The sequence below is a fragment of the Protomyctophum bolini genome (assembly GCF_963924005.1).
Source record: "Protomyctophum bolini genome assembly, chromosome: 8".
Classification (NCBI taxonomy): Eukaryota; Metazoa; Chordata; class Actinopteri; order Myctophiformes; family Myctophidae; genus Protomyctophum; species Protomyctophum bolini.
In genome coordinates, this window is record NC_137869.1 from 7,174,558 (window position 1) to 7,197,037 (window position 22,480).

At 42.3% G+C, this 22,480-nt stretch overlaps 1 protein-coding gene across 1 annotated transcript in view; it reads left to right on the forward strand.

Annotated features, from left to right (window-relative positions):
* The window catches only part of LOC308320545 (ankyrin repeat domain-containing protein 13C-like), a 46,720-nt gene extending 24,543 nt beyond the window's left edge, over window positions 1-22,177 (forward strand). The window contains exons 5-13 of the mRNA XM_080771050.1: window positions 1,599-1,644; window positions 3,830-3,896; window positions 8,022-8,166; window positions 11,508-11,639; window positions 12,742-12,903; window positions 16,791-16,870; window positions 17,708-17,806; window positions 18,627-18,727; window positions 19,822-22,177. Of these exons, the coding sequence (XP_080627176.1) occupies window positions 1,599-1,644; window positions 3,830-3,896; window positions 8,022-8,166; window positions 11,508-11,639; window positions 12,742-12,903; window positions 16,791-16,870; window positions 17,708-17,806; window positions 18,627-18,727; window positions 19,822-19,952 (963 nt within the window). The 3' untranslated portion in view covers window positions 19,953-22,177. The remainder of the gene's footprint in view (window positions 1-1,598; window positions 1,645-3,829; window positions 3,897-8,021; window positions 8,167-11,507; window positions 11,640-12,741; window positions 12,904-16,790; window positions 16,871-17,707; window positions 17,807-18,626; window positions 18,728-19,821) is intronic.
* Window positions 22,178-22,480: the final 303 nt, after the last annotated feature.

Below are 22,480 nucleotides of genomic sequence, written 5' to 3' on the forward strand. Positions count from 1 at the left end.
CAATCCAGATACAAATTCAGCTTTTACAGAGGCCAGTTTCGAATTGCAGCCATCCGTAGGTGCCCTTTGAGAGCAGTTTTGAAGGAGCCAAGGGATTCACATGTCTTAATGACTGTTGGTAGGGCGTTCCACATTTTGGTCGCATAGGAGCGAAAAGAATTTAGTCCCTTGTTTGTGCCGAATCTGGGTTGTACATGGTTTGTTGCACTCCCTCTGGTGTTGTGGGTGTGGACTTCGTTTACATTAAGGAAGTATTTAGACAGGTACATGGGTATCTTGGTGGTGTATCTAATCTTGTGGACCAGACCCATCATTATCATCCTGGGGATTATACAACTCTATGACAAACAAATGATGATTCCCCACAAACATTACATAATCTGCCGAAGGGGGATTGAGGACGACCAGATCAGGACATATAGTTTACAGGCTGCGTTGGAAATGTGCCACAAAGTGGGATTAGTCAACGGGACTAAAATGAGATTAGATTTAAGTCTCAGCCATTTTGCCTTATTTGTTGTGGATGAACTAGCAGGTTCATATTAATCCATTCTGGGTGGGAGGAACCCTTTTTGGTGTTTTAAGCATTATGTTATACTTTAGCTATTGAAAATTAGCAGATCTACAAGCTCATAGCGCGCCACCGAGTGGTGCACGACTACGAGCTTGTAGGTCTGCTATTTTTGAAAAATCGTTAAAAAAAGCGGCACAAATCTTATATATTATTTCAGAATACTTTATTTTTAATTTATTTTTTGACGTCGGGTCACAGAGAAGATTGTGTGCACATCTCATGTCTGTATTTAGGCCATGAGGCCATGAGGCCAGGGCAGGTGCTGGACATTAAGGAGAGGAGAAAACATCCCGCACACTGTTTTTAAAAAGTACTGTATTACTGGTGCAATGTTTCGACCCTTTGTTTAGGTCTTCATCAGGCAAATGGAATAACATTTTAATAATGCAACACGATAAGATGTGGTCACTTGGCCGCTCCGTAGACGAACACAACGAGTGCTTGACCACATTGCTTTAAAAAGCCTTACTGGCCCTTATACTGTTCACTTTCTGAAGATGTGTCCGTTCAGCCGGTCACTCTGGTCTCACTGCAATTACATAATTGCAGTGATATCCCTTCCCCCGGTTGCCCCATCATACACGTGCTTGTGCACAACCCCAAAACACTGACAACACATGGCCCAGATAGACCAACGGACGGAGGGAGGGAGGTAGGATGTGCCTCCTGTCCCCCTTTGCACTCTACTGAGTGCATGTTTCTAGTTAACCCATTCTGACCTGAGATCAGATTCGTACGAGGTTTCCACTGGGACACACACTGGTCTGATTAACCCATTCTGATCTGAGATCAGATTCTAAAAATGTCAGTCGCTCTTCGAATTTTCAAAAATAGCAGACCTACAAGCTCGTATCGCGCCACTCGGTGGCGCGATATGAGCTTGTAGATCTGCTATTTTTCAATAGCTAAAGCATAACATGATGCTAACACCAAAATGGGTGCCCGGTCAGAATGGGTTAATGATGCATTACTCTCTCTCTTTATTTGGACTTATAAATGTTCTTACTCTATTTGCCTATTACAGCTTGGGGACTTCTACTTGGAGCTTCACTGGGACTTCCAAAGCTGGGGTGAGTCAGGTTTTGTTTTACTGTTTTACTGGCCTACTTGGAATTTTGGGGGAAAAAATGCTCTCCCGAACACAATTTAAATCGGACATTATCCCACCGAATAATAATAACGTGTGCCGTATGACTTCGATTGGAGTTTACTCTGAGCCGTCGTCAAACAAAGGGTGTTATAGATTAGAGTAATGTGGTGTACTGTCACGTTGTCTAGCTATGTGCTGCTGTTAGTGGATCATCTGGTGAGTCAAGACAACAATGATGACAGATGGTTTTACACTGTGCTGCCTGCCGGGGTACATGTTGAAAGGCACCCCCCTGGTGGCCATGGATTATATTGCCTCAAGGAATTACTACCAGTGTTCAGTGCTGTGTCCATCTTTACATCAAGGAAGCAAGCGTCGTCTCAATCCCCCGGAGCATTCCTGACCGGGTGCACGCCACGGTCAGGATGAGGACGTTGTCTTGGACACTATGAATGTGACACTTCTGTTGTCTGCAGCATACATAAAATGCTGATGAAGGCTTGACTGCCGCAACGTGTCCGTTGTGCTGCTTGCTCTGCACCGCACCATACCAATGTATATATTGAGATTTTTCAGTGCTGTGTCCAGACAAATGTCTACCATTTCTCACCATTCTTGGTATCCCATGTGGCGCAAACAAAAGTATATTCAGTCGTTACTACGGCCTTTGTAATCAGAATGCTGTTTGTGGACCTAAACGCTTGTTGGCACTGGAGTTGTGAGCTGGGGGGACTGAGTGCTGTGCACGTGTCTGTTGTTAATTATTGACACGTTTTTGTAAGTTTACATAATGGACACATGATGGTGAAGGCATGTTGGGAGGTTGTGTAACGGCACATTTTGTTTAGGGGGGATCACACAGAGCCACAGAGGTGTTGTATATAGTATTGTAATCATGGTGTTATAGGAAGAAATGAAATGAAACCATATGGCCAAGGGGCTGAACTATAAGCACTGAAAGGAATTAGATTTGTCGTCACTTCGTTCCCTAGTTGTTTTATGCACAGCTGTTTTCACAATGCTTGCCAGATGCATAAGGCCATGGACTACGCTGTGGATCAGGGGTTCCCAACCACCGGTACTAGTACCACTAGTGGTACTAGTACCACTAGTGGTACTAGTACCACTAGTGGTACTAGTACCACTAGTGGTACTAGTACCACTAGTGGTACTAGTACCACTAGTGGTACTTGAGCCCCCCTCTGGCGGTACTCAGAGGAGTCGCCCCAAAAAAGACAAAAAAAAAAGACTAATGTAGAATGAAATATTTATAGGTAAGTTCTTCTAACCAAGCAATGGGTTGAAATAGGCTTAATGGAACGGATTAATCACATTATCAGTTGTGCTGATTAGACAGAGTTTCGTCATAAAATTGGCTTGAGAATGGAACAAAGAAATAATAATCAAAGAATAAATTACATTTTCCTCCTGTGTTAATAGCCGAATAGGATGGGGCAGGTCTACGCTCCTGTATTTGTATAATAATCAGTTGGTGGTACAGATATATTCTGTGGTGGTACTTGGTATAAAAAGGTTGAAACCCCCTGCTGTAGACGACCCCTACCTGCATGAGGGGCACAAAAATAGCAGGCCTACAGTACAAGCTCACAATGTGTCACGATCCAAGGCACTCTCAGATTGTAGAATAGATGATGCTTTGCTATTTGTCATACCAAGCACATCATAGGGAAGTGGTTAAAGCCGGTTTCATTATTCAGAGGGGAGATTTCTATCGAATGCAAATAGGTTTTGTTCCCTGCCTGGTATCAGCTGGTCAGTACAGTAGCACAGGCAAAGTTACTGTAGTAGGAACGCCTCAAACCGACCAGCATTTTGCTTGTGGCTGTTTGTAATTTGTCCAACTCTGGTGTCAGGCTTACTGTCCCTAAACCGAAGCCTCGAGATGTTTGGTTTTGGAGATTAGATGTTTGCTAGTGAAAATAGCAGATATGGGGCTCTATTTTCGTCACCGCTAAACCCCTTATCCCTAAACTTCTTTGCCTTTTTTTTTTACTATTTGTAAAAACATTTTTGAATAGTTCAACTAGCCAATCTACATTGACATGTTGTGAGCTTGTAGACTGGCCATTTTAACTATTACATTTTTTGTTTTGCAAAATAGTAAAAATAAGTGATGAAATGAAATGTTCTTCCTTGTGTTGCAGTGCCCCTGCTCTCCAGAATCCTGCCATCAGACGCATGTAAGATCTACAAGCAAGGCCTCAACATCAGGTGAGTCCATAACCATACAGTATAATATATAATCATATATTTTCATTCATGAAGACATTCTTGGTGATCTTCCTCCTTACATTTCCTCCAAATTTAATTTGGTAAAAAATGGTGTAGTGCCAGCCTTCAAACCTGATGGGGGGGGGGGGGGGGGGGGGGGGGGGGGGGGGGGGGGGGGGGGGGGGGAGTGTCTTGCTTTCTTTGGCCCCTGGGCGTGGAATGACCTTGCAGTTCAGACTAAAATTGGCCTTGAAAGTTCCTTTGAGAAGTTTCAAAAGGATCATCTTAAGCATTATACTTTATTAAGATAGGACAGTGACCAGAGACAGGAAAGGTGGAGAGAGTTGAGCTAACGTGCAGTAAAGAGCCTTGGGTCGTATTTTGACGAGGGTCAGTTGCGGGCAATAACCTTATTCATGTGGTTTGCGCCTCTTACTTACTGATTTACCAGGCTCTCCTGATGCCTGACTTTTTACCCTGTGTGAAAGTGATGTTGCATTTGAACTACTATAGTTTGTCCTGAGTGATATCGTATCCACCTCTCCTATTACACAGGCTGATACTCCTGTCTTTGATTTCATAAGAAGAAACTCTGTTCAATCCACTATTGCAGTATTGTATGTCTCTTGAATTATAATGCCCTGAAGTGGAAAAAAGCTTCACCAATATTATCACATTACAAGCCTGTTTTAGTTTTCCTTAAGGAAGCGTCTTTAAAAGGTACTTTTTAACTCTTAAACCGTATACTTAGTTGACTGACCGGGGTGCACCAGGGCCCTATACTTGATCCACTCCTTTTTCCCTCCACACCAAATCTCTCTAGTAACTAAAGTTTTCACTTAAATGTAGTAAAGTACAAATACCTCCAAATTGTACTGAAGTACAGTACTTAAGTAAATGTACTTACTTTCCACCACTGCAGAGGGAGAGTCCCTGTAGCATATAGCATCCACCTCGCTTCCCTGCGCCCCCTCGTAATGGGCCATAAGACGTCATTATCAATTTCCGCTACCGGGCGTCATACCAGTGTGGAATCCAAATCCATTTTACCTGGCCCTCGTTAAATGCTAATATGTGCCGAGCTGCACGGACGTCGGCACCGATGCACCGAGATGTGGAAAGTTCAAATTAAATTGTCAAGGTTTACCTCATGGTGCGCTACAGCTGTGGCACACTGCCTATACAATAACACACACATCATGTTAATGCTGTGGCACACTGCCTATACAATAACACACACATCATGTTAATGCTATGGCACACTGCCTATACTGTACAATAAACACACATCATGTTAATGCTGTAGCACACTGCCTATACAATACACATGCACACATAATGTTAATGCTGCTCACCCACAAAATAACTCAGAGCTGTTGATAGGTGCACATCTGATGATCACAACACTGTCCTCTCTAGGTGCCCATTCTAACTTCTATTAACACACACACACACACACACACACACACACACACACACACACACACACTAGTTCACCAAAGGCACACTTGCATACACGGTATCGAACTGAATCTATGTGCCTGTGCGAGTGTAGTCATGCACTTGGTGAGTTTCAGGCTGTTTCACTCATCGTTATTCTCCACTAGTCCTTGGCTGTGAAAGTTAGTATTCAAAATGTGACACACAGGGAATACGCAAATGGATGAGTGTAGAGGAGATAGAGATGTAACCAGAGAGATCCTTGTGGTGGTGTGTGAGAGATGGAACCAAAGAGTGGTGGTGTGTGAGAACCTCTACAGCCACATTTGTGTGAGACTGACTGGTCATCAAATAAACAATAGCAGATCTACAAGTTTGCAATTGCCAGTGTAAATCGTCTCAAGCCAATGTGTGTATAATCTACAAGCTCATAGCGCGGCACCAAGTGCCACGCTATGAGCTTGTTGAGATCTGCTATTTTAGAAAGATTGTGAACTCTTTGCAAATCTTTGAATATACATTCTTTCTCAGCGAATGTGTTTGCTTCTGGGGGGGGTCCCTGGAACAAAATATTTTCAGATGGGAGTCGGTAGGTGAATACATACATAATACATTTTGGGGTCCTTGACATGAAATAGTTTGAGAACCACTGACATAGAAACATTAGGTTTTTTACAGAAAACTGGGTGTTAATGGGCTAACTAATTTATCTGGGGACCCCCTGGAACCCCCCTCAAGGATCCCTGGGGGGTCCCCGGACCCCACTTTGAGAAGCATTGGCCTGGAGAGAGGACGTGGCCTTGAGTTGGACCGTTTTGACATTTTGTGTTGCTCTTGTACCGTATCTTTCATTATCACGTCCTCCTCCCTTCCCTCCTGTTCCGTCTCTCAGTTTCCTGGAACTGTCGTATCTCCTCTTCCACTGTTCTTCTTAATGCCTTCTCCTTCAACCCAATTGTGTGTGTTTGTGTCTGCATACACAGGCATTAACACAAGTGCTTTCATCGTAGGGAATGTGAATACAGAACGTGGATCTTAAATGATTAATGTGCATTAATTGTTGCCATGGGAGATCTATAACCACTTCATGTTTATGACCTATATCTGTGTGCAGTAGGCACATGAGTTTGTTTGTGATTTTGTTTTACTATCCTTGTGTGGACTTTTTGGTCGGCCCAAGGATAGTATAATCAACCTGGTCATGTTTTGTGACCAGTGCTCTGAACAAACATTAAAAGTCCATAGACTTCGCTGCCACTCTATCTTTGTTTATAACGACTATAACGCACATTCCGTGCCTTATTATAGCCTAATATAACATGCCACGGTCACTGCCAGTATTGTTGTTTAATTACCTTTGGAGCATACGCCAAATTATTTGCGCCTTTAATCCTTGAAAATAGTCTCAGGGTTTGTTGCCTAGCCGAAAAATAATCCACTGTTGCGATACAGAAGAACAACAAACGGTAAGGTTGGATGGATCTCAGTGTAAAACCCTGTTCACTTGCATTGAACTCATTTCCCCAGCAGCCAGTCGATTCCCGGTTACGTCATCATAATGCGTCGGCCTCGTCACGTTCTCTGCGACAAAGCCGTTTTTTTTCATTAAAGTTATTACAAAACGGCAAATTAAACCTAGAAAACAAATGGCGGGTATACGTATAGCGTGTTACGCAGGCAAAGACAATGGAATAAAAATATGTATATAGCGAGTCACGCAGGGAAGCTGTTAAAGTGCACTAAACAAACATTACCGGGCAAAAGGTGCTCCAGACAAACATTTAAAAAGCCATAGACTTGTTTGGCTGCCACATAACGCAATTCCGAAACCCAGACTGTGTGTGGGACATTTCGTTCTGGCCCTATTGGTTATTATGTTATGAAAAAAAGTTTTCTCTTTGTCACGTGCACTTTCAATACAGCCTTGGGCAGCATTGCAGGTAGTGAAAGACTTGTACTCTCCTAATTAAGAAGATCAAAGTAGTAATAAAATAGTCCTAAAAGCAAAACAGCATTTCCCCACATTTTTTCAAAGTAGTAATACAATAGTCATAAAAGCAAAACAGCATTTCCCCACCAGTATTTCCCCACCTATGCACAGTCCTAATAAATGGTGGGATTACAACAATAATGGTACTGTTACATCATGACGATGGAATGTCATGGTCATTCCAAGTTGAAAACGACAAGCAGACCCAATAGGAATTTGACCTGAAAGAAGGGGAAAGTTCAACATTGAACTAATAGCATCTGTTGTTGATGCTCCATCCATTTTGTGTTGAGCAGCTCCCATTGCTGTGTCTTATTATTTTTTTGCACATACTGAACTGCCCTGCCTATAATTTTATCCCACAAGCCAAACAAGTTTAGAGTCTGTGTTTCCTGACCACTGCACATTCTCACGGACTTGAGAACTGATAGTGGGTTTGTCCAGCACGCAATCAATGGGTCATTTGTTTTGCGTCATGTTATTACCGGTATTATGAAATGCTTTTTGCTTTGTTGCGTGTAAAACAAAATGTGTGGCCATTACACTAATCCTTTAACGCTAATCCACACATACACCGTATAATACGGCTGTGGTTAGGATCCGTTTGGTCAGTCGCTGCTCGAGTAATGAAAGATTAGTTTTGATGTCCCCACAAAGATGCTAAAAGCAACGTGTGTGTGTCTCTCTCCATACAGACTAGACACCACCTTGATAGACTTCACAGACATGAAGTGCCAACGCGGTGATCTCAGCTTCATCTTCACCGGAGACGCCATCCCCTCCGAGTCCTTCGTGGTGCTGGACAACGAGCAGAAGGTCTACCAGAGAATACACCACGAGGTCTGTTGAGATGCTTGAACAAAATACACCAAGAATACACCACGAGGTCTGTTGAGATGCCTGCACAAAATACACCAAGAATACACCACGAGGTCTGTTGAGATGCCTGCACAAAATACACCAAGAATACACCACGAGGTCTGTTGAGATGCCTGCACAAAATACACCAAGAATACACCACGAGGTCTGTTGAGATGCCTGCACAAAATACACCAAGAATACACCACGAGGTCTGTTGAGATGCCTGCACAAAATACACCAAGAATACACCACGAGGTCTGTTGAGATGCCTGCACAAAATACACCAAGAATACACCACGAGGTCTGTTGAGATGCCTGCACAAAATACACCAAGAATACACCACGAGGTCTGTTGAGATGCCTACACAAAATACCATTAGGTCTGAAATACCTATTTACACAATACACCACAAGGTCTGTTGAGATGCCTACACACAATACCATTAGGTCTGAAATACCTATTTACACAATACACCACGAGGTCTGTTGAGATGCCTACACACAATACCATTAGGTCTGAAATACCTATTTACACAATACACCACGAGGTCTGTTGAGATGCCTACACACAATACCATTAGGTCTGAAATACCTATTTACACAATACACCACGAGGTCTGTTGAGATGCCTACACACAATACCATTAGGTCTGAAATACCTATTTACACAATACACCACGAGGTCTGTTGAGATGCCTACACACAATACCGTTAGGTCTGAAATACCTATTTACACAATACACCACGAGGTCTGTTGAGATGCCTGCACAAAATACACCAAGAATACACCACGAGGTCTGTTGAGATGCCTGCACAAAATCCACCAAGAATACACCACGAGGTCTGTTGAGATGCCTGCACAAAATACACCAAGAATACACCACGAGGTCTGTTGAGATGCCTGCACAGAATACACCAAGAATACACCACGAGGTCTGTTGAGATGCCTGCACAAAATACACCAAGAATACACCACGAGGTCTGTTGAGATGCCTGCACAAAATACACCAAGAATACACCACGAGGTCTGTTGAGATGCCTGCACAAAATACACCAAGAATACACCACGAGGTCTGTTGAGATGCCTACACAAAATACACCAAGAATACACCACGAGGTCTGTTGAGATGCCTACACACAATACCATTAGGTCTGAAATACCTATTTACCAGTGGTGCAAACTGGAAAGTAATTAAGTACACTTACTTAACATTTACATTTTGGATTCCCGACTATTATTTCTATATTGCAGTATTGATACTTTTACTTAAGATAACTATTATCTGGTTTTCAACCACTTAAATGGAGAGTTGGTAACCAAATGGACAATCTAGCCTGTAGATCTTTAACTCTTGAGAGCGTAAAATGTAAAGAGAATGTAGAAGGGTTGTTATTTTGATCAACGTTTGCCTGTTCTCTCTCTTACTGGTACCACATCAATACAGCATGGAATTGTGGACATCTTATTCAACGACAACAAAATGTTCTTCTAACTTCTAAGACAAGTTTTGCGTCTGAGAGGCTAAATATCATCACATTGTGGTCCGTGGCTTAACCCATTCTGAACGGCAACCCATTTTGGTGTTAGCATCATGTTGTGCTTTTAGCTATTGAAAAATAGCAGATCTACAAGCTCATAGCGCGCCACCGAGTGGCGCGCTACGAGCTTGTAGGTCTGCTATTTTTGAAAAATCGAAGAACGACTGACTGGGACAGAATGGGTTCATCAGACCAGTGTGTGTCCAGTGGAAACCTCGTATGAATCTGATCTCAGGTCAGAATGGGTTAAATGCAGAATAAATAATGGACCTTGATATGAAAAGGTTTGAAAACCACTGTACTATTACACTAATTCACCACGAGGTCTGAGAAATACCTATACGCAGTTCACCTGCACCATGAGGCCTGTGAGAGACGCATGGCTGCATTGATGCATGCACAACAAAGGAAACGTCTACATGGGAGCTTCCAGAAGTGTCGTGCTCGTGCAACAATGCCCTACTGTTTATTCCACATTCAGCTGTTCGTGTTCACTCAGACACCTGTATGTAGGTATAAGTCTCTGACAGGGGTGCCCAAAAGGTAGATCGTGATCTACCAGTAGATCACAAGGGGTATGCACTATGCAGGTAGACCACATGACATAGAAATAAATAGTATTTTGGCATCTGCCACTTTAATTAACTGACTTGATTGACATAAAACAAATGCCTGTCAGCTCAAACCCACAATACAATACTTTGTTTTCAAGAGTGTTGCGCAAACATCAGTAGCATTACAAAGTTATATACAAAATAAATCTAGCAATTCCATTTTTCCCCTCTTATTTCCCATACATTCCCTGGCTGTAATATATCAACGACAACACCGCTATTCCAAACTCCAAAGCCCACCTCGGGTTAAAATTTTAACTATTTTCAGAAATGGGATAACTTCTTTTGGTGGGTAGATCTTGTTGAGCTGTTCATTTTTAAAGTAGCTCTCAAGTCAAAAAGTTGTGAGCACCCCTGCCTGAGGCTAGCATATCTCTACTATCAGGAAGAAACCACCTAACTAAACAAAGCAATACTGCCTCATCAAAGTTGGTATTGTGACTTTTTTTATGATATTGTCAATTACTTGACGAGCATGAGAAGGGGAGAGGTGTTGGACTTATTTTTGTTAGCATTCCCCTGTTCAAACCAATGGGGAGGGAACCTACATGCTGCCATTCCATTTTTACTTTTCTAACACTATATATAATGCAACATATTCGAGGCCAAAGAAATAACCTGCTGAATGTCAAGCAAAATGTCACAGTGTTCCTTATAGTTTCAAAAAGTGTCAAGTTTGTGTCTTGTCAGCTTGTGTCTTGTCAGCTTGTGTCTTGTCAGCTTGTGTTTTGATGCTCCGGTAGCCACGGTACCCGATGAAGGTCGTTCAGACCTGAAACTTTGTAATAAGCTACTTCTGTAGACAGCGTGCAGGATCTCTCGTGGGGTGGCTGTGTCTCAGGAGGTAGAGCAGGTCGTCCAATGATCCCTGGGTCGGCGGTTCGAATCCCGGCTCCTCCTGTCCACATGTCGAAGTGTCCTTGGGCAAGACACTGAACCCTTCATTGCCTCCAATTAGTTGGTCGGTGTTAGCTTGCCACCATTGGTGTGTGAATGTGTGAAGTGAGGACGCTGGTGTCGACTGTTCGACGCTTCACCTCCCAATGTATGAATGAATGAACCATTGTAAAGCGCTTTGAGCACTTGGAAAAGGGCCATAAAAATGCATTTCATCATTATCCCCCCACCATGGTCCAGTAGCTGACCATCTCTGGCCTGTACTTTCAGGAGTCTGAGATGGAGACAGAGGAGGAAGTGGACATCCTGATGAGCAGTGACGTCTACTCCGCCACACTGTCCACCAAGTCCATCTCTTTCTCCAGGGCTCAGACTGGCTGGCTGTTCAGAGAGGACAAGACGGTACTTACTACAATATACAATTCATACAATGGACTATTCTTATTGCTGCAGTTTGTATCTGTTTTTATTTTCAAAATAGTGCTTTTCATAAGGTCTTATATAAAACCTATCCTTTAACCCATTTAGACCTGACGTCGAAATTAAATAAAAATTTAGCTCTGAAAGAATATATATTCAATGATTTGTGCGTTTTTAAGATTTTTCAGACCTACAACCTCGTAAGCGCGCCACTCGGTGGTGCGCAATAGCTAAAGTATAACGTGATGCTTAGTTAAAACACCAAAAGGGGTTCCCGTACAGAATGGGTTAAAATGATATCTCCTCTCTTTTCAGGAAAATGTTATCACAATTATCCTTCACTGGTACGAATGTTCTCTCCCCACTTATCAAATACATCAGGCTCCTCTTCCCGTGACCCTTGTCCGACTCCAGTAACAATAGTCGTTCTGTTATTCAAGACATTGTAATACAGTACAGAATGTCCGCATCTGCGATCATATTTCTTGAACCATATCCAACGTCTTGGGGGGAAAAAAAAGAAGTTCAAAAGGAGGCGCGAGAGTTAAGAAAGCATACCAGCTGTGTAGACACAAGCCCAGGAGATGGCTACCGGTGATGCTCTCTGTGGCTGAACAAAGCACAAACTGTATTAGACGGAGGCAATGGAGGATAATCTATTAACGGACTGCTGACATTAACGTCGCCATTTATTTATTCAATAAAGTAATTCTTTACCAAAAGAATGGTGTGTGGGCCCTACCTCCTTCCATAATTGCCTTATTATTGGCCCTGCACCCACTGTCGAGGTGCGTGTAAATGGGTATGCTTGGATAATCTATTAACCACATTGACCCTGTCGTCCCTATTCTGGCCATTGCGACGTGTTGTGAGAGTGTAGTTATTCTAGCTATTTGTCATACGATGACGTATATATACACACAGTAGTTCATGTCTGATATCACCCCCCCTTGTCTTTCTTGTCGTGCTCTTTGAGATGTATTGAAACTCAATCACTCAGCTTGTGTGTTTCTATGTGTCTCGGTGTGTCTGTGTCTGTGTGGGTTTGACATCACATCGCTGTGTCTTCTTCATCTCCCACCAGGAGCGCGTGGGGAACTTCTTGGCAGACTTCTACTCGGTCAACGGCCTGGTGCTGGAGTCCAGGAAGAGGAGGGAGCACCTGAGCGAGGAGGACATCTTGAGGAACAAAGCCATCATGGAGAGCCTGAGCAAAGGAGCCAACCTCATCGAGCAGAACTTTGAGGTGATGGTTGAAGATTAAAAAAAATATACGGTAGTACACATGATCACATAAAATACAAAATTATTTATAATACACACAACAAACTACAACAAAACCAGAAAAGAGCAATACACAATACAGTTTAGCTAAGGGTGAGTGTAGCTCTGGTTTGTTTATATGGAAATGATCACAAAACACAAAATACTATTACTATTAAATACCAAAATACTATTGTACTAGTTGTATACACTATACAGGACGGGTATAATTGACATCATAAAAAAAACAAATGTGTTTTATGCAGGCTGCCTGAGGCTGGTGTGATAAACTGCCCTTTAGCCACACAGAACACTTTGGGAATGCTATGTCAGATGTTCACATCTTCCTGCAAAGTGGCCCTATTACGTTTAGGTTAGCCCCTAAACTATACTCTGACAAACCCTTCTAGAACTGCATGGACTTCTCCTGCACCGTCAACTCCAGACTCTTTAGCATTAGAAGTAATCATCTTTGCATGGCTTATGGAGAAATACCTCAGTCTGACTCCTGTCTGTAGGTTCTTTGAAGTCTTGTTTGTTTCGTACATAACTCTAGAATGAAAACTTGGACCCAGTCACCTTGTTTTGTCTGCGGGGAACAGAATTCCCCCCACCCCATCCCTGCCCACAAACTGCACCTGTTCAGCATGTATTCTGAGGCCTCACGTCGCCACCTGCTGGTGACATCGACGGTCTACACCTATATTAACACGGCTACATTCATAACCCTACTTGTCACCACTCGACTCTAGTATGTTCCAGAGTTTGCTCAACAACAAGCCCTCGTCTAAACACTGCACATAAAGCCAGTCACACACCAAAGACAAAGCCGCACGACACTCAATAGATGCCCTCTATCTGCTCGCTCGTATTGTCAAGTCCCTGTTGTTCGGCGCTCGGCTTTGTTTCATCAATGTGTCCTCTTGTTTTTGTGTCAGACTCTTCACAGGCCATGTAGGACTTGAGTAAATGCCCATCGACTGTTTTATAGGGAGAAAAAAGAAGCTAGAAAATGATGTCAAACGATGCGTGCCACCTGCACGTTTGTTTTGTGTAACCGAGTGCTGACACGGCAGTGGTGAAACCAGACAGATACATGGATGTCGGATGGAGGAAAATAGCCAGGCAGGCGGGTTCCCTGTTCCCTGTGACGTAGGTCTGTTTACGACGGCGATGGTAGCCGAGCCCCCCTCGGACAGCCCAGGGGGTTTTAGCAGGTCAGCCTCTGCATCTGTGGACACAAGGGCTTTATGACAGAACCCGGCACTATTGATCAGATAGAGGACCGCTAAAACCCATGGAGGGGGGGGGGGAATGCCAGACGGCAGCGGCTGGCATTCCGGGAGATCAGCCCCCCCCCCCCCCCCCCCCCCAGGCTGTGTATTCTCCCAATCACAACAGAGGACATGGCTGACACACACACACTCACACACACACACACACACACACGCAGCGTGAGAGCTGGTGCTTGTGAAGAGTGAAAACATCAACATATTGTGTGACGGAACACGGTGCTGTAATATAAGGCATTGGTTCTCACTTCATAGAAGTGTATATTTGTACGTCTTTAAATGTTCTGATTTAATTGAAAATGGAGGACCCTGATGTAAACAAGTCTTAGTGCTTTTTCTGGGTTCATCCTCTTAGCATTTTTTTTTTGTATGGACTTACTTGTACTTTCGTTTGAACTGTACCCAGCGGTCAGCGGTGGCCGAACGGTTTGCGGAGCGGTCTTGATATCGGAAGGTCGCTAGTTCGTATCCCCGGACCGGCATGTTAAAATGACCACCGCTGAAGTGCCCTTGGACAAGGCATTGAACCCCTACCATGAAATGTTCTATGAGCAGTTCCTGGCTGTAAACAAGTTCTTGAGCCTAGTCCAGTTACCCTGGGTAAACATGGTACCTTTCCTTTTCCCATTCTACTAACCGAGTAACATTTTCAATCAATCAGAAGCGACTGCGGAGCACCAGGTCGCTCCAAATGTATGCTGATGTGTGTCTACTCTATACTAGCCATATACATATAAATGAGGTGGTTCTAGTCATATACATATAAATGAGTTGGTTCTAGCCATATACATATAAATGAGTTGGTTCTAGCCATATACATATAAATGAGTTGGTTCTAGCCATATACATATAAATGAGTTGGTTCCATCTGTACACTCAGAGTTAGATGAATACTGAGGGCGGGGGTTGCGAGACATAGCCAAAGCATTTCCGGGGGTCCCCAGCCAATCTAATCTACGTACCGTAGGTGACTGTGTGTGTGTGTTAAGAGTAATGTTCTCAATACACAATTCTAGCATACAGTTCTTTATTATGCAGAAGGTGAGGTCAGTGCAGAGGAAATGGGTTTTTAACTGTGGGCTATTTGGTTAAAAAGCTGTGATGAGCTGGGGAGATCAATGTTGGGGGTAACAAGTTAAAACTCTCACCTCCCCTCGACAACTATCGTCAAAGTGCCCTTGATCAAGGCACTAAACCCCCCGTTGGAAAACTGCAGAGGTAAAAGAGCAGCTCCCGGGCGCGTGGTTACCCCGGGGGGCGTCGCTATAAATAAAGTGCTATTAGTCAACTTGCCCAGGTAAATAAGGGTTGGAAAACAAGAAACCTGTAATTGAGGTTAAACAACAACCATTTCCATGGCTATCGTATTAACCCATTTTGGGCGAGAACCCCTTTTGGTGTTGGCATTATGTTATGCTTTAGCTATTGAAAAATAGCAGATCTACAAGCTCGCGCTACAAGCTTGTATGTCTGCTATTTTAGAAAAATCATGAAAATGTGCCTCAAATTTGGAATATATTTTTTCAGAACAAATGTTTTTAACTCAAATCTTTGCTTCTGGTGAGGTCCCTAGAACAACATATTTTCAGATGGGGGGTCGGAGGCCAATTACAGATCATTTTTGGGGTCCTTGACATGAAATATTTAGTGATATAGGCCTAGAAACATAGGTATTTCAGAAAACTATTTTCAGGCCTAAATGGGTTAAGCTTGAAGCGCCAATTATAAATCACTGTCACGTCTGCCCTGAGTTCCATCTGCTTTACTGTAGTCATTGTTTAAAGAGTGTCTCTGGGTTCAAGGACGCAGACACTGGCATGGCAGGCAGAGTGAATGTGAGTTGACTCTGGTTCAAAGGCCAGGCCCTGCTGAAAGGCTTCCAGACTTTACTTCAGAGGATGGTCATTAGGATACAGAACTGTGAGAGCCGCAACACTGGTGGTGAAGTCCTTTTGTGTAAAAGCATTAATCAGGTCATTCACTTCAGTGGTGTGTTGGGGCCATCTAGTGGTGAGGCATGATTCTGTTGTGCATCCTGTCAACAGAGGTAAAATGTTCAAGGGATAACTCTTAACTACTAAAGCTCTTTTCATAAAAATAGCCAATCTACATGCTCATGATAAAAGTAGGTCTGCAATTGTGTGTGCCCTTTATGATGAATTCCTGTTCTGTTCTTTGACTATATAGAAGTGTCTTTGTAGTACGTCTCTAAATGTTGTGATGAATTGAACCAGGTGGACCCTCTTGTAAACAAGTGTAATGCTTAATTGGGTCGTCCACTCACAAGTTAACAGTCTTTGTATTGAGTTTGTGCTTGAAATGTACTGTAATTCTGCAAACTGTTAATAAATATTTCAATCAAAGGGTTGGATTGGGGGTGGGAAGTGAGGACGCTGGCGTCGACTGTTCGCTGCTTCACCTCCCAATGTATGAATGAATGAACCATTGTAAGCGCTTTGAGTAGGCATGTAGTGCATAGAAAAGCGCTATAAAAATGAAATTAATTTTTAAATCAATCAAAACCATTTATGAAACTCTTTTGAAACTAATAAAATCTAATGTTTTGTGCTCCTTTCAGCCCGTAAGGAGGCAGTCGCTAACCGCGCCGTCACCCAACACCATCTCCTGGGAAGAATACATCTCTGCTGAGAATGGAAAGTATGTGTCTTCATTCATATAATAATACGAATATGAATCAACATAATTAACTGTTTATCATTCATTATATAACTATATTATTTATACAATGAGAGAGGTTCACAAAAAACGTCTATTTTCACATTAATTTAAACTGCTGTTTAAATGAATGAGTACATCCATACAGAATTCGAATTATAATAACGCACAAACTACAGCGATAAAGCAACATATTTATTTTTCTAAACAAAGTCTATTGTTCACCGCGGATGCAATCATCCACCTTTATTTTTTTTTAATACTGTTTTTTTTGGGCATTTTTTGTATGACATCAGAATATTATCGACAATGATAATGAGTAGTTCAGTTAAATCAAATGAAAAAAATAACAGGCAATGTAAATGTTCCACATACAATACATAATAAAAAAGACATAAATGTGATAAACATGAAAAAACAGTTAAACAATGAGTTTTCAATCATCCACCTTTATGAATGAGGCATCACCATATTTTGTGTATATTAAAGAGCCCCCTGTGACTGAAGTGAACAAACACTCTACATCAATGATTACCATCGGAAACCTTTTAACAAAAAAACTAAATCACTTAACCTAATTGTGCCATCCATTTGCAATCCTTTTTTCGATTTACTGTTTACCTGAAATAACTGCACCAATATCATTTGAAGTTTGAAATTAATAGAAATTACTAATGCCAACACTTCACGAAAGAGAAATCCCCCCAAATATGTGTGTATATACAGTATATGAATGTTAGAAATGGCTGCAGGATAAAATAATAAAATGACAAAGACAAATTAGGAATTTATTGTATTGAGTTTTGTGTTTCTTGTCAGAGCACCACATCTAGGAAGAGAGCTGGTATGCAAAGAGAGCAAGAAAAACTTCAAGGCCACCGTAGCCATGAGTCAAGACTTCCCTTTGAGCATCGAATCGTGAGTGTTCTGTTTACTATTATCTCTTTGCTTTAGTCAGAGGCGTATCTACAATAAGGCGAGGGCAGGAGTCCGCCTGTCCAAATCCATTTCTGGCCTCATGGCCAAAATCCATACAATGAGAAAAGAGAGAGGAAAAAAACAAGACCTGAGAACTATTAGTGGACAGCTGATTGGCCGTTGCGGTAGAGCGCGACCCTCAATCACCCATTGGAATGTAAATGCATTTGTATCCTATACTCGTCTGGCAGGTATATCTCTTTGAAAACCTTTAGTGCTACGATTGTGCGCGGGGAGACGACAATTAACACATTTTGCCTGCCCAAAATGTAATTGTTGCCTGCCCAAAATGTAATTCCTGGAAACGCCACTGGCTTTGGTAAAGTTCATAGAGTTCTTTTTGACATAGACGGCCAGAATCTTAGCTTCCACAAGTCTCTGTTTTAATTTTATTAGGAAGGTTGGGGTGCCTGCGAATTGTTATTTATATTATTATTATATCTTCCATTCACACAGCAGTGATAACATTCATTTGAACATTTAAAAATGTATATTTTATTCTATGTCCTGTCTACAAGTTCTATAACATCACAACATGTTGCGATCATAGGTTGTAATGCAACGCATTATAGATCCTTTAAAGAAATAATACAAATACAAATTTGGCTTTGTTTTTAAAATCTTGTTGGATTTTGGAACAAAAAGAATAGAGATATCAGGACGAAGGTTGTTAAACTGGAAGCTTCCGGCAGAGACCAGACCAGTATACCAGTATAATATTAATGTGTGTGTATTCCCTGTTGGACGTGTTCCTGCTCAGGTTATTAAACGTTCTGGAGGTGATTGCGCCCTTCAAGCACTTTAACAAACTCAGGGAGTTTGTGCAGATGAAGCTGCCCCCTGGCTTTCCTGTCAAACTCGGTAAGTAGCCAGCTACTCTGCATGCTTGTTTGAGTACACATGGACATCGTCATTAGAATTTGGTCAGAATTGTATTGATAGGATGGCCCCTTGAGATGCAGCATTTTAGAGGGGGTCCCAGGGAAAAACATTACATACAGTACAGTGCAGTTACACAAATAGACAATACAGACATGTAGAGATACAGTTAACTTGCTCATCCTCTCCCACCCACTCCCCCATCCCCCCAACGCAAGCTGGACAAGCATATTGAGAGTACAGTGACTTGAAACAGGGGTCAGAAGTAAACAGCAGAACGGGCAGTGTTAGTAGCATGAACAGGTTGAACAGGTTGTTTTGAGGTGTGAATACAGGGAAGGCCTGAAGCGGCCGGGAGAGGTCACAGATCTGAGAGAAAGGGGAAGGTTGTTCCAGTCAAATGGAGCTTTGTAATGGAATGACCTGCGTCCGGATTCAGAGAATATTCTTCTGGGAATAGCAAAGTAGGGATGTTGAGTATTTCTAAGTGGGTATGGGGATGTGTATATACTAGTACCAGTGACTGTTTTACATTACACGCTCTCTACAAACCAAATCTCTTAAATAATCTAGCTACAAGGCACAAGCTAATATATAACCTGCCCAGAATAAGAATGCTAGGGTTCATGTAGTTAAAATGCTAGTTCTATTTCTGGTTCTAACTCCTCTCACATTGGGTGACAAAGACCTTAAACTGATCTTTGTTACGAGTTACGATTCAACAAGTGAATGAATGATTTCTCTCTACTTTTTGATTGATTGAAACATTTATTAACAGTTTGCAGAATTACAGTACATTTCAAAGACTGTTAACTGTGAGTGGACGACTCAATTAAGCATTACACTTGTTTACAAGAGGGTCCACCATGTTCAATTCATCAAAACATTTAGAGACGTACAAATAGACACTTCCATATAGTCAAAGAACAGAACAGGAATTCATCATAAAGGAAGCAAAAAGGGAAAAGAAACATATTGTTGTGCCAGGTACGGGGCCAAGGGGCTATCCTCCTTTGACCAAATATCAAAACCTTGTTCTCACAATGTTTCTGATGCTTCTCCTCGTCCTCCTGCAGACATCCCAGTGTTTCCCACAATCACGGCCACGGTGACATTTCAAGAGTTCCGCTACGACGAGTTTGACGAGTCCATTTTCACCGTCCCCAACGAATACAAAGAGGACCCCGGCCGCTTCCCTGACCTTTAAACTCTTGCTAAAGGCAAGCTGCCGCTATGCCCCGAAACTAATTATATCTAATGTAAAATGGCAATGTTTAACACGGCATGAAGTCCCACTGGGGCTGGAAACGTTGTCATTTTATATTGCATACAACGTCTTTTTTGGAGCTGCGTAATATTGCTATATTCACTTTGGATTTCTCTCAAGCCCCGGGGCAGGGCGGGGGGGGCGGATGACTACATCCCATTTGGGCATCTTGGAATCTGAAGATCTCACCTCGGAAAGGGCATTGATGTTAAACACGGGTTATATGGACGAACAGAGGGAAACGAGAGGAAAGCATGAGGGTTTTAAATGAAAAGAGAATGGATTTCTGTGGTCTGTAGGTATGTATGTAATGTTTATAAAGGGATTGTGTTGAGCTGACATGTAGTAAAGCACTGTAAAGTTACCGTGTCTGGGATGTTAACCACTTGAACCCTATTGACTTAATTCTACGACAAATAGCGAAAATAGCTTACCTTGTAGATCTGCTATTTTCACTATCTTTGAAAATGTATTCTTTTTTTCCCCAAATCAGGGACACCAGGGTTTTTAGCATTTAAAAAGGGATTCCATTGAAGTTGACAATGCCTAATGGTCAATCCTCTTTAATATCAACGAGTATAACAAATACTTGTGTTTTCTATGTGTACGGAGTACTATCCTGAACTGGGCACTAACTAGAGTCACTACAGCGACCCCGTGTCGGAGCCGACGTAGGCCGAACGGGTGGGACCTGTGCTGCCACTTGATAAAACATCACCAAGTGCTGCATTTGAACTCGTATTGTTATCAGAGACGTTTTCATGGAAAGCCCAACACACACCGTCAGCGAACGCCGCACGTCAAAACAGCCGCCTCCGTTATTTCCAATTAACCTATCCCACACCGGCGGCGTCCGACGCGCGTTCACGCCTCGCCTGACGCTCCGATACGCCACTGTTCTATTTTCCAGGCGTTGCCGTGTCCCCGGTGTGTGTTGGGCTGAAGCCACTTACAATAGAAACACTACGGAAATGAAAGGTACAGCAAGAAAGTCTTCTCATTGTGTGTGTGTGTGTGTGTGTGTGTGTGTGTGTGACTCTGTGAGACTGTATATGTATGTTTGGAATTATAAGTTAATACGTGTTTAAGCCTTTTTTCCCCCCTTTTTCTTATCCAACCTTTGTAAACCATGCAAGAAACTGTACAATCTATCTAAAATGAAACCCCTAAACCTAGGTCTAGGGGGTTAGTGAGTGAGTGAATGAATGTATGTTAAAGTACAACGTTTTGCCATTTTTACACGTTAACAAAAAATAACTTGTTTCCCTCCCTTTGCGCTGTGTAAATACATCCGTTTTATGAGTTTTTATCTGTTTTAATTTAATTTTTGTCTTTTGATTTTTTTCTTATTCTTTTTTTGTTGACAGGACTATGGTGTCCTCTGTAAAAAGAAAAAAAGTGGAATGCTTTGTGGAAGTTGATCCCACAAAGAGAACAGGTCACTGGATAGGTATCATTGGTTTGTACATAGTTATGTGCTGGTAAAACAAACTAAAATGAAATAATAACCTAATTTCTCCATCAGTTTTTCCACCTCATTTAGTAGCCTTCCCCTAGCTCTACTGCCTCTTAATGCAACGGCAGCAAAGGGCATTAGGGCTATGGACCCAGAGCTATAGCCTTCCCCCTCAGATGTATGGAGCGATTAATTTTCCACAGGGAAACAGAGTGCAATGCACAGAGGTCCACTGGGAATGCTGCACGTAGTGCTGTTCTTGCAGGTAGAGCTTCTTTATATCGCTTAAGATTGCGTCGTTATTATTGGCCAACTACGCCATGGGCTCATTATTATTTATTTGGTTTTGATCTAGATCTACTAAAAAAAGGTATTATGCTGAACGTCATTAAACCTGGCTGTCGGTTAGGATGTGGTGCTGTTTCTTCCTGGTGCCAGACCGTCAGTGTCGAACAATGTGCTTTGTTAAATATAAAAAGTAGCCAAATACAGTAGTTTTCTCCCCCCCCCCCCCCCTCTACTTGTTGGTGCAACCAATGGAAGTGTTCCTCCTCTCCTGTGTACGACCTACACTACAGGTTATGACTTGAACTGCTTGGACATTTTACATATTGTTTTAATGCATCGACATCATTACACTTGTACAGCAAGAACCCTTGTATAAGCCTGCCACACTATTTTCATATAAAAATGTACTAAAATAAAAAAACATACCTAAATTGACATTGGCTTTCCTTTTATGGATTACATCAGAAAGTGAAATATTCTTTGGACATTACTGATGAAAAAAACGATGGGTTATTATAGCCCATGTTTTTTGAAATTTTGGGAAAAAAAGTACACTGGTGTCGTACTTCTGGTTTACCGGAACGGGGTTCAACTCCCTGCAGTGCCCTGCTCAATGTGTTGTATTTACCGGAAGAATTGAGTGTTGGAGGATGAGAAACATTAGCAAATTGCGGAATGTTGCGGAGGATGAGAAACATTGCGGAAATTGTAATTTTGGAAATTG